At 34.3% G+C, this 13277-nt stretch overlaps 1 protein-coding gene across 3 annotated transcripts in view; it reads right to left on the bottom strand.

Annotated features, from left to right (window-relative positions):
• Window positions 1-13277, bottom strand: part of LRP1B (LDL receptor related protein 1B) — a 1910203-nt gene that overhangs the window by 635808 nt on the left and 1261118 nt on the right. For all 3 annotated transcript variants that reach the window (XM_034954060.3, XM_034954061.3, XM_003822825.6), the window contains exons 26-27: window positions 1562-1726; window positions 1054-1298 (exon numbers count right to left, since the gene is read on the bottom strand). In XM_034954060.3, coding sequence (XP_034809951.2) covers window positions 1054-1298; window positions 1562-1726 — 410 coding nt within the window. The remainder of the gene's footprint in view (window positions 1-1053; window positions 1299-1561; window positions 1727-13277) is intronic.

Raw genomic sequence — 13277 nt, 5'->3', positions numbered from 1 at the left:
TATAGAAACTCCCATGTAGCAAAGAAGGATCAATTATGTAAGAAAATAGAAACTGAGAAATTGAGAGTATCTGGGAAAATAACTAGATTCAATCAGATTGTCGGAGAAAGGGCACAGAAAATTTTGCAGATGAGATTTTGGTAGAATAAACAGTATCAAGGGAGAATGAACGCAATACACTGAAGAAAGACAAAGAATAGCCATGTGATATTGTCAACCAGAGAGGTAATTGGTTTTAGTCAAGTCTAAAAGATACTATAATACAAATTTTTAAAATAAGGCTCGATGTGTGGAACAAATGCGCTACATGCCAATGAGTTAGAAGATCTGCTTATTCCACACTGAAAAAGAAAGAGAAGGAGAAGATGCAAGAGAGAGCTTGTCATCTAAGAATCATGAGTCTAAAATGAAAACATGCTAATAAAGGGGTCATTGTTTGCATTCAAATGAGATTTCCAAGGGTTATATCACACATAATGAGGAAAAAGTATAAAAGGATGAGCTGACGTTACACCAAATGGGAAACCTCATGGTATCCCAGTGGGGCAAAAAGTGAGAATTAGGATAGGAACACTTGGCAAACATTGAGTGGAGGAAACACAATCACAAAACCAAGATGGGGTTCACTGTTGAACCAAAAGGTGGAATACGGAATACATGGGGAGAGGTAGCACATATGGGCCTGTAAACTCACTTCTCTTAAAATAGAGGAACTCAAGCAAATGGTTCACCCTTTCTCATGTACCACCCCCTCTCCTCCCAATATGCTACATGGTAATAATCTAAAAATTAGGGGACTTAGTTTAAAATAAATATACAGGGGCATCTTAGGAATTAAGATGCCCCTAAATATTTATATGTAAATAAAATAAAAAGGGAAAGAGAAAAAATTCTAAACTAGTTAAAATAAAGTTTGAAACCACTTCCCTCATAGAGTACGTGTAAAATGTCAATAACTTTTAACTTATAGAAGTTATTTTATACTTCAAATATTATATGATTAAGATGATAATACTTTCTGGGTGGTTAATCCATAAGCGAACAAGCACTTACCCTGTGGCTGGCGACTGGGATGGTATATCTGAAGGTCAAATGGCTGTGCACTGGTTTTCTGAATCACACTGACATTCTGCCCTGTCCACTTATTGGCTTTGGACAATGTGTTGGTCCTCCAGTCTGTCCAGTAGACTTCACTCCCATATAGAGACACAGCAAAGGGATGGGAAAGGTATTCATGACCTCGGATTATTTCTATCATGTTTGTTCCATCATAGAGGGCTGAATAAATAGCATCTGACCTACAGAAAGATAAATACATGAGTAGTTTGTCAAAACTCATTCAACTAGTCCAGAGACATAATCATGTAACTCAGCTAAATGACAAAAAAGGTATTTTATAAATATTTTTATGGGTCTGTATCTGATTTGAGGAAAGCAAAAAAAAAATACACCTCCAATTTTAATATATATATACATGATACTGACATGTTAGGACACTTTCCAATGTTGTAAATATTATCTAAGTAAAAAAAAAATACAGAAAAGAGATAATTTTTTCAACCTGGCATCTGTCCACACTATCCTTTTCTCAAAGTGGTCCACAGTTAGTCCATTAGGCCAAGCCCCAGTTTTCATGTCTTTATAGATGGTTTTTCTCCCAGCACCACTCATAGAGGCAGATTCAATGCGAGGAAAATTTGCATCCCAGTCTGTCCAGAAAAGAATTCTGAAAAAAAAAAAAAAAAGAAAGAATACTATTGTTTCAGTCATTCATTTCACAGATATTTATTGAGTGCCTACCATATGCTAGGCACTGGATAGGTGATAAGTCACAAGAGAAACAGATGTATTATCTATCCTCATGGGGCTTATGGTCCAGTGGAGGAGCCAGACTAAATAAGTGCATAAATATATAATTATGACTCATGAAATATTTTGAAAAAAATTGCTATGAGAGAGAATAGCAGGTGACTGACCTACTTAGAGAAGGTGATCAGAAAAAAGCACTTTGAGGACTGATATTTATACTGAAACTGAAGAATGAGGAGAGCAGTATAAAGAGCATGGCAAGTAGAATAAACAACATATGCTAAGGCCCTAACAGGGAAAAGAATGTGGGCTATTTGAGGAAGAGAAATAAGGCCAATGTATTAGAAGCATAGTGAGTGAGGAAGAGAAGGGAGGAATAGGACGTCAAATAGGTGATCTTATGGGTCTTGTAGGGTAAGAGAATTATTTTGGATTTTATATTAAGGGAATAAGAAGTGCATAGGCCTTTGGTGGCTTTTAAGTAGAGGAGAAATGTTATTCTGTATGTATAGTAAATATATACAGACATAGTGACAGCAACAGGAGGCAGACAAATTCCCAAGCAGCCAGAAATGGGTCCCCGGTAAAACTGAACCTTCAAGCCAGGGCAGTCTAAAGCCTGAAAACCAGGCTACCAGTTCTGGGTCGAATCCATGAACCAGAGTAAGAACTTCCATCCATGTCTTACCCACTCTCTCTTAATTGGTTATTTCTGAATGATGCCTTTAACCTATTGAATGATTCCTTTTCCAAGCCCACCCATAAACCAATCAGCAAGAATTCCCCCATTTGAAGCCCATAAAAACCCCAGACTCAGCCTCAGAGAAGGCTACCCACTTTCAAATCCCCTCTCGCTGTTGAGAGCTTTTCATTCATTCAATAAATTTTACTCCACCTTACTCCCTCTCCAGTATGCATGTACTTTATTCCTTTTGGTCATGGGACAAGAGCCTGGAGTTCGCTGAACTGCAGGAGTGAAAGAGCTGTAATGCTCCCGCTTGCCAAGCTACATGCGGCAGGAGGAAAAGAGCTGTAACACTCCTGCCTGCCAAATTAGGGGAATAAAAAACCCACAACAATAGTGATGAGACAGTATATCTGTCTAATCAGTATATACACAGGATATACTGTACCAGATAAAACAGATATACTGTCTAATCACTGTGGCTATTATACAGAGAATAGATAATAGTGAGGCAAGAGTATGAGCATGTTAAGTGGTTATATAAAAGACCAGAAAAGATGATAGTGGTCTAGAGTATGGTGGTGGCAATAAAGGAGAGAAGTGAATTGATTGAAAATATAATTTGAAGGTAGAATTGTCAGGACTAGCTGATGGACTGGGTGTAAAAAATGAGAAAAAAAACAGAATCTCAGGAGACCGTCAGTTTCTTGTTTCAGCAATCTCAGATTGAGGGAAGGATAGTGTGTATAGGGGTTCCATTAAGTGAAAGGGAAAAATGGAAAAGGAACAAATTTCAGGAGCTTAAAATTTAGTGCTGATGGGTGTAGACAATGTTGGGGCTCAGAGAATAATATGCCAAAGTATGGTACTTTGCCATGCTAAGCACTTTTTTGAATTAAAGGAAATTGCAAGTTCATGGAAGCTGCCTTTCAAGAACATTCTAACCTTCTCTTGTTTCTCTCTTCTTTGCCCCAAACACAAGGGAGGGGCTCTCTTTCTGGAAGTACCCTTATTTGACTGAAGAAAACTTCTTTGGAAAGAAATGCAACTGTCTGAAAACCGCTCCCTTGGAATCTCATTAAATAACCAGGAATGATTAAACAACAAAGACAAAAAAAGACTCATCACCACACCCAGACAGATTTTTCATCTATTGTTCTGAAGGAAGCTCTGAGAGATTTTCTGAGAGGCTTTATTTGCATAAGACAATAAGACAATGACTGTGAGGTTCTGCCCTTCACCTTTCTGGAAATTATAGCCACCCCACTCAGAGGTCAGAGGAACATTGGCCCAGGACATTGTCTATTGTTTGAGCTCATTCAATTCCCCTGAAAATTATTTACCACTCCTCAAAATGCCTTACATTCCCCATTTCCCTCTCCCATGTGAAGAGGGTATATAAGACTCAACCATCTGGCCCTCTGATTCTTTATTTTATATGGCTCCCATGTACACTTGCACGTTAATAATCCTGTATGCCTTTTCTTCTGCTAATTTGTTGCCAGTTTATTTCAGGACACTTGAACCTTCAGAGAGGGAGTGAAAAACTCCCTTTGCTCTTACAGTAGCAATCAAAAAGAGAAAGTAATGTTGCAGTACATTTTTCTATCACGTCTGACAATATTTTGTTGATAAATGGTGAAATTACGAAATGGTAAAAAAAATCAATTTTCTCTTCATTTAATTATATATAGTTTTATTATTTTTGACTTCTATTATTATGTATAATCCTTGAAAATAGCAATTTGCTAAATTACCTTGTAAAATGAAACAATCCTTTACAACAAAATTTAAAATTCAATTAATCCATCTTCCTTTTAAAAAAAATTTATGTCTGTTTAAGGAAATGTGAAATGATATATTCACCATGACTTCTATTTTTGAAAAGAATATAGTCTGTTACAGAAAACAGAAATTACAAATATGAAATGATTAGAGGACAGTTCAAAACATTATATTTATAAACATAGTAATTACATATGCTAAAAGAGTATGGCAAAAAGGGAAGAAAGATGAGAGTGGAACTTCCTATATAAATTAAAACACTGACATTTGGTAAGTGTTATTAGATAACTGTGTCAATATTAAATAGTGGTAGTGTGTGTGCTTTTGTGTAAAACAGACTTGGATCAAAGTTGGAATTTCTCAATTACTTCTGCATACTTAATCTCAAACCCCATTTTCTCATCTGAAAATAAAAACTATTATAGTACACATTTGTTGGGAACATTAGGTGAGATAATGGATGTAAACAATTTAGCACACAGAATGATTAGCACAGAGAAAAGATTCGTGTTTGTACATGCATGCTCACACACATATTGATAGAGAATAAATATCTTTTAAAGGAAAATTTTCACAGTCTTGCTAACTGTTAAGGAAACAGAGAAAGGGAGAGAAAAAGGGATAGAGAAAATACTAATATCTATGTTTAAATGCTACAACAGTGTCTATGTGAAAGTAGATTAGTTTTATGAAGCAAACGTGAATCAAAGCCATGAGAATATGATTCAGGGCAAGAGATCATAGGAGTAGATTCAGCTCATAGAATTTCTTTCAAACAACTGGTTTCTATTAGTTATTTTTTAAAATAATTTCAGTTTCATGGAGATGTGAAAGGAAAATAAATTTTGGAGATTTTTGATTTTGACTACTATAGGGGCTTTATTTACATAACAAAGCCAACATTTTGCCAGCCAGGCCAAACTGAAAGAGCAATGGCTGTCACCCCATGCTGCAGTTTGATAGCTAAGGTTCTGCCTTCTTTTTTTTCCACCATGACAGCCTAGGTTTGGTTCCTATATCAAGCATTTTCTTGTTTGATACTTGGTACTTCTGAAATAGCAGCAATTTATCCTAGCTGAAATATGGTAATGACATTTTAAAAGATTTTTTAAGGAGCTCAATGGTTAGAAGCCAGCTTAATTAAAAGCTAACATCCAAGATGTGTGTGTGTTTGTATGTGTGTGTGTGTATGTGTGTCTATTTGTGTGTGTGTGTGTGTGTGTGTGTTTGTATTTAAAAGTCCTTCATGTTTTTTTTTTTCTCTCTCCTAGGACTTTGTCTTTTTTTTTTTTTTTTTGAGCAAAAGTTTTTTTATTCTCAGTTTACTGAATTCTGTTTTCTTTATTTACTTCTGCTGTCTTTCTCTTCTCTTTCCCCCTCTGCTGCATGAGGGGCCTAAAATAGTTTATAATAGCCTGGAGTTCCTTAAAGAAAACAGAGAAGGCACCAGGCTCCCTTTCGGGGAAAACCGTCTGTTTTTCCTTAAAGAATCTCAAGAGTGTGAACAGACAAGTTCATCTCAGCTCTTAAGCTGCTTGCTTTTGTATTGTGTCACCTGATTTTTTTTTTTTTTTTTACTAAAGTAGCTATTGCAACAGAGGCTACTCTTGGTTTTGTAAGGAATAGTGTAGATTAGACACTTAGAAATGTCTTTATTTATTTATTTTTGTAATGAACTGTAAGCACATCACATGGTTTAACCTCTTAATAATTTTCCCCTTTTGGAGACCCAGGATTCAGTGTGGTCTCTACCCAGAGTTCAAAGATCCAGTTAAAGATAGATAGTCTCTATCTAAATAAATGTGGTCTCCTTATATAACCCTATGATAGATTTAATTTTATGTTTGATTTGGCATCCATCTTTAATCTCCCTCTAGCACCACCAGACTTTTTCTCTCTGTACCTTATGATGTAAATTTTGCTATTTGATTTTCACCTTAGTTGTTTCCTTTAATATGAAAAATTAAGGCTATTTAGCTGACAACTGCCTAGGGTTGTGAAACAAGTTATCAAGAATCTGAAAGTCTAAGACAAGAAAAAAAAAGGTCTTTATGAATCTATAAGATATATTTCTATCAGCAAGTGTAATATGTTTATGTATTTATGTTTAGTAGTGAAACACAATGTTTCACTACTAAAAATATATACAAGAGCTCTAATTAATTGGTTTAAGAAAATAAAAGTACTTGAATCAAATACTTTATCAGGAAAAAAAGACTAGTCAAATATTTTTTCCAGTTTACATAACAAGTAAAATCTTTAATAAATAAGCTAGCTTTAAAATTTTTGGTAAAGTAGTTAAGACTTTAGAAATGTGTTAAGAATTGCCAGAATACATTTTTGTTTGCATTTATTAATCAAGCAATTTCTTACTTATCCCTGCCGAATATTATAAGGTGTCAAAATTTGCCATAGGGGTTACAAAACTATAAACCCAGCCCAAGACAGAATGATCTTTGCTTGCATGATCTTTAATAAATAAGACATTAATATTATTTTAATAAAAACAGCTACATCTTAAATTTAGTAAGATTACCATAACTTCTAATCTTGCGGCTTTAGTCAGTCTAGTCCACAGGCAGTAAGGTTTGTTTTGGGAAGGGAATGTAATTGTCTTTGTTTCAAAGCTAAACTATAAACTATAAACTATAAACTAAGTAATACAAATACAAAGTTAGTTTGGTCTACACCCAGAAATGAACAAGGACAGCTTGGAGGTTAGAAACAAGATGGAGTCAGTTAGTTCAGATATCTTTCACTGTCTCACTTATAATTTTGCAATGGTATTTCCATAATTTTAAATGATGACTAGCACAGTTTTTATAAATAATGCAGGTAAATGATTAAAATAAAATAATTAGGTAAATGTAACGGATAAATACTTGTAAACAAACTCATCATAATTTAGATCCTAAAGTTATATTAAATAATATGTATTTCATTATTTAGGTATTTTTCAATAAAAGTATATTGGTAGGAAAACATTCTTTCAAAAAAGTATGTCCTTTTTAAACAGGTGAAAAATTTTTGTCTAATTCAAAGCTTATTTAAAGGTTATGTATAAAAAAGATAAAAGGAATGGGGAAATAAGAGAAATGGAAAGAAAGTTATAAAAATAAGGAGGTTTTTTTTTCTGGTAAGAAAGCTTAAAGAGAAATCATTTTTATATGAGAAAGAGTCTTGTATAGTAGATTTAGTCCTAGAACAAAATGACTGGTTGTTTAAGAAACACAGATGTTCAGAACAAACCAGAAAGTCCAAGCATGAAATGAATGATCTGTGTAAGTCAAAATAAGAATTTATTTTTAAAAAAACAACTTTTATATGATCAAGCTGTCTATAATTAAAGAGAAACTATAATGGTCTTTCTATAGATTGGGGCTTGATATTTAAAAACACACAATAAATAATTGGTTAGAACAATGACATTTTCTTAAGGGATTGATTTATTCTTAGTAAATCGTAACAGATTTTTTTTTTTTAACACAAAGTTCAAATGTATTGCATCTCACTGTTTTCGATTTTCTCTCCCCTTTTAAAGGGAGCAAGATAGTAATGCTCTCCTTCAACTCATTTTCAGCTCATATAAGTTTTTTTCATTAACTTTTGTTTGTTGTGGCCTGATGGTAACAATGTTTTCTTAAAGGTCTAAAGGAAATGTTTTCTTCCAAAATAATATTCTGTACAGTGCAGAAGGTCTTTTCTTTTGCCTTTGGTAACCAGTCTAACAGATTTTTATGGTTTATCAAAACAACTCCTATGTCATTAAGTTTTGGTTTGCTTAGGAAAAAAACTAAGATTAATTTTTCTTTTTTTTTTTAAATTAAGGTTACTACATCCATTTATCTTTCTGTATGTGCTTTTAAAGTACTTGTGATATTAAATTACAGGGCTTGGACTCCTGGATCTACAAAGGACAACAGGCTGGGTGTGGTGGCTCATGCCTGTAATCCCAGCACTTTGGGAGGCTAAGGTGGATGGATCAACTGAGGTCAGGAGTTCAAGGCCAGCCTGACCAACATGGTGAAATCTCATCTCTACTAAAAATAAAAAAATTTAGCTGGGCGTGGTGGCAGGCACCTGTAATCCCAGCTACTCAGGAGGCTGAGGTGGGAGAATTGCTTGAACCCAGGAGCAGAAGTTGCAGTGAGCTGAGATTGTGCCATTGCCCTACACCCTGTGCAACAAAAGCAAAACTCCATCTCAATAAAAAAAAAAAAAAAGGACACCAAGTCCTGCTAAATCTTAAATGCTGACAGCAATTAAAGCCTCATATTTAGTCCTGGTAGAAGATGACAATAAAAATAAACTGCATTCCTGAAACCCAGGGCCAGAAATTAAAACTATTCAACTCCTCAAAGCCCAGGAACTATCACAGAAGAGGTGGGCCTGTGATATTGTAAAGGCAGATTTTGAGAGATAAAGTAAGTCCAGTTTCTCTATAAATCAATCATTAAAGTCAAAGGCATACTAATGCAAGACCAGTATATGGGCCCTTGTGTCAGATTAACAGGGTTTTCTTGAAGCATTAGTTGACTGCTTAATCAAGGTTATAAAAGGCTTATGGAAGTTATATCTTATGGTCAAGATTAAAATTTTATACATTTCTTATAAGATTTTGAAAAACAAATTTAATTGGCTTCCTGCTTTTATTTGGGCTTATTGTTTTTTAAAATTAAGTCTCCTCTATCAAATAATGAAGGCTTTCACCTATTTTTTGAAATCCTTGAGTTATCACTTTGGTCAAATGAATGACTAATTTTCAAAGACCTGCAATTATCAAGTGTTTTAATATGTGTTTTGGTATTTGACACTTTTAAAAATCAAATTAGAAATTATGTCTTTTCTGACCTAATTAATCCTTTAAGGTGTTAGTTTCCCTAAAGTCCAAAAATGACATAATTTGGCTTATTTGTTATAAAAATCATACAGGAAGCATTGTCAATTGTGAAATGGTGTTCAGTTTTCTTTGGGCTGTATTTGTATATGTTATTGATATCTGTTCAAAAATTATGGGAAACTCCTATAATTCTAATATGACTTTGTGTACATTATCAGTAATCATTATAATTGTTATATTAAATTATTGTGTGCCACAGAGGTAACAAATTTCCTTGTCAATGGTGTCTTTGACTATGACTGCCCTAAAATTTTTGTCTTCCACGGACAGTTATTTTGTTTTGGTTCTCTTTAGAAGGTGGTTTTATACTCAGCTATAAAACTCTAACAGATGCTCTTGAATCCAGTTTTCTGATAACTTTGGAGGTTGCAATATCAGAATAGAGGAAAAACTTTCAGAACTCATGGAGAGCTGAAATGTTTATGACTATCAAGCAGAACAGAAATTAACTGCATGGACTGAACTAATAGAAGATTGAAGTAATCCTTTTGACTTTTTGCTTGAAATATTGCTAATCCTTTTTTTCTTTTCAGAGTCAGAGAAACTTTGCTTTGAGCTATTGACAGCTTTTAACAACTTGGTATATACTCCTATGAACAAAATTTGGAGCATGTTTGTTTCTCTCTGCCTGATTTCTACAGAATTTTGAAACTGTGAGTATTGTTAGCTTATGGCAATACAGTTATTTGCATAAGTGCAATAAAAATTTGTTTTCATTTGTAATAGGACACAATTGGAGAAACTGGTTATTTTACCAAGCCTTTGACTGGAGTGGTGTGCTTTCCTCTAAGGAATCAGACTTGACTTAGGAAGTCAATAAAAGCCCCTTGCAAAAACTGGCCTCATACCTTGTCTATACCATCCCTGTACAGGGTTCCTGACCTGGGTTAAGTAAAGAACATCATTTTTATAACAGGCCCAGGAGCTCCAAGTTTATCTTGGAACCTCAAGAGAAAAGGAATCCACCCAACTTATAGGTATTTGATAGTACAAATCCATGGCTGGGCTCAACTTTAAAACAGTCTTATCTGAGATTCCTTCTATGGAACAAAATTCCATCAAAGCCAATTTAAAAGCCTATGTGAAAAATATTTTTTTTCTTGCTGCACTGTATACAGATAATCAGGCCAAGTATAATAAACCAAATCAGTCCTACGAGGATTTGTCTTTAGTGAAAATGGGAAACTGGAGAAAGAATAATTATGTTTCAAAAACTATAGTACACCTGTTGTTAGATTCTAATCTTGCCTAATGTTTTTCTTTTTTTATTGTTTTCTACCATTTGGACCAAATTCTATTTTTTCTTGGCTACAAGTGGGCAAAATAATGCTTTCATTTTTTTTCCTTTTTCTTCTTTTTTCTCCATTTTTTTCTAATTTGGAGTCATCAAAAACTAAGCAGTGCTTTTGTAAAGCCCTCTGAACTGAACATAGACAACTTAAACTTCAGAAGAATATAACAGCAACCTATTTAAAGCCATATATATAAACGACTTTTGAACCTGCCTACTGATGCATGGACTTCAGAGTAATGTGGCCTATACTGATTTTCCAGGATTGTTCTTTTGTTTATTGTTGTTTCTGTCCCTTCTTCCCCCTATTTTCTTGTCACAGGACATGAGACTTCACAACCTGCTAAAAATGAGCTTTCCTAATAAATCAAGACTTAGCCACCTAGGAATAAAACATCATAGCCATAAGAGATCAGATAAAACCTGAAACCAGAGACTCATGTTCTTCTAAAATGCTTTCTCTGAAAGATTTTAAGAAGAAAAGGGGGGAAATGTGAAAGAAAAATGAATCTTGCGGCCCCCAAATCACTAAGCTAAAGGGAAAATTCAAACTGGGAACTGCTTAGGGCCAACCTGCCTCCCATCAATTCAAAGTCACCCCTCTGCTCACTGAGATCAATGCATTTGCCTTCTTTACAGAGGCTAATCAGAAACTCAGAAGCAGGCAACCATTTGTGTCTTATCTACCTTGACCTGGAGGCCCCCTCACTCCATTTCACATCTTCCCACCTTTGCTTTGAGTTGTCCCACCTTTCCGGACTGAACCAATGTTCATCTTACATATGTGGATTGATGTCTCATGTCTCACTCAAATGTATAAAATCAAACTGTGTTCCGACCACCTTTGGCACATGTCATCAGGACCTCCTGAGGCTGTGTCATGGGCACATATCCTCGACCTTGGCCAAATAAACTTTCTAGATTAACTGAGACCTGTCTCAGGTTTATGGGGTTCACAGACAGCTTTAGTTCTATGTATATGGCTTTAATTTTAGTTTCAAGGCTTTCACAGCTATGGTTGTGGAAGCATATTCAGAAAAACAATATCCAAATTGTTTATTGTTCGATAATGAAATATGTGAATAAGACCATTGGGAAAGGATAAAAATGAACATTCATATACCACAGGACAATGTACTGATAATTGTTTAAGCTAGATAATGGGTACAAGAGAGTTTATTACACAATCCCTACTAGTTTGTGTACTTTAATATTTCTGTAATAAAAGTTTAAAAGTGTAAATAACTCAAATAGGTACAAATTTTTAAAAATGTACCAGAGGACATTTATAAAATTTCAATATTGGGGCCTATTTTCCAAAAATATTTATGTTTAAAGATAAGATTGTTTTGTATAAAAAATATTAATTATCTGAAAATATCAGCATGAAATTATTTATAAACAAAATTAATCACAAAATAATACAATATGTTGCCAGTTAAATAGAAAATGGAACAAAGGTTAATATAAAGCTGATAGGCTATTTAAATAGTAAAATGCCATTCTTAAAAATAATGAATATGAAATAAATTAAATCTTACTTCAATTTAATTTTGAGTGCACAGATCTTTCATAGACAACAGGTTGTTATTTGTCAGCTGCTTTTAAACTTAGCATTAAAAACAAAAATATTTAAATAGAAAGAACACAAAGATAGCATCAATCTAATTTGTAGTGTTATCTCCACAAAACTGGCCAGTAGAGAGATTTGCAAGCTTAAAAAAATAAGAGGCCAGGTGTGGTGGCTCATGCTTGTAATCCTAGCATTTTGGGAGGCTAAGGCAGATGGATCATGCGAGGTCAGGGGTTTGAGACCAGCCTGGCCAACATGGTGAAACCCTGTCTCTACTAAAAATAGAAACATTGGCTGGGCGTGGTGGCACGCATCTGTAATCCCAACTACAGAATCGCTTGAACCCCGGAGGCAGAGTTTGCAGTGAGCTGAGATCATGCCACTGTACTGCAGCCTGGGTGATGGAGCAAAACTCTGTTTCCAAAAAAAAAAAAAAAAAAAAGAAAAGAAAAGAAAAAATAATCCCTGAAAACAAACTATGAATTTGGAAGTTATAGGCAGTCTCTGAGTATTTGTGGATAAGCCACCAATAGATGTAGATAAGGCTGTACTTCCCACTCTGCAATGATAACACAAAGACTTCTGATGCATCATCTTTTGCCTGTATAACAATTGGGAAATTGGTGTCTACCTTGTAACTTTCTATCCAGTTATACTTTGAATAGTTGTGGAGAATCCAACTATCTATCAGTGACACTGTAATTCTGTATTCTCTACATTTATATTTACTAGAAATAGCCACTGTGAACTCTGAAACGTTTTTCTAGTGGGGGAAAAATATGGCTTGGGACACTTTGATTCACTAAAATAAGTGATCCCTTCATTTCTTCATTAAACCTAGCAGTGTTAGTATACTTCTATAGTGATCACTGTGAGACTAAAATTTTGTCGATTTAAGTGAGAAATTCCAACACTTTTTATAAATAACATGTTATAGAATTAGTCACCCTAAAGATGTTCTTAACCTTGCCATAACATAGTTCAAAACAATCTTAAGAGCTGATTTCAATGATCATCGTTTCATAAAATTCTAGGTACTCCTTCATATACTTGATAATGTGCTATTTTAACAGAATCATTTTTTCCCTATTACTTTCTCTTTAGATGGTTAAAATGCATTAGCATTTCAATGATTGCATTATATCCTCAAGTATACAAAGACTTAATGTCTCTCCTTATAGGATGTATGGAAATGTTCAGTCACAATAACTTTTAAAAAAAGAAACTACAGTCT

Source organism: Pan paniscus, chromosome 13 (assembly GCF_029289425.2).
Source record: "Pan paniscus chromosome 13, NHGRI_mPanPan1-v2.0_pri, whole genome shotgun sequence".
In the NCBI taxonomy this organism is placed as follows: domain Eukaryota; kingdom Metazoa; phylum Chordata; class Mammalia; order Primates; family Hominidae; genus Pan; species Pan paniscus.
This window is presented reverse-complemented; position numbering and strand designations above follow the sequence as displayed.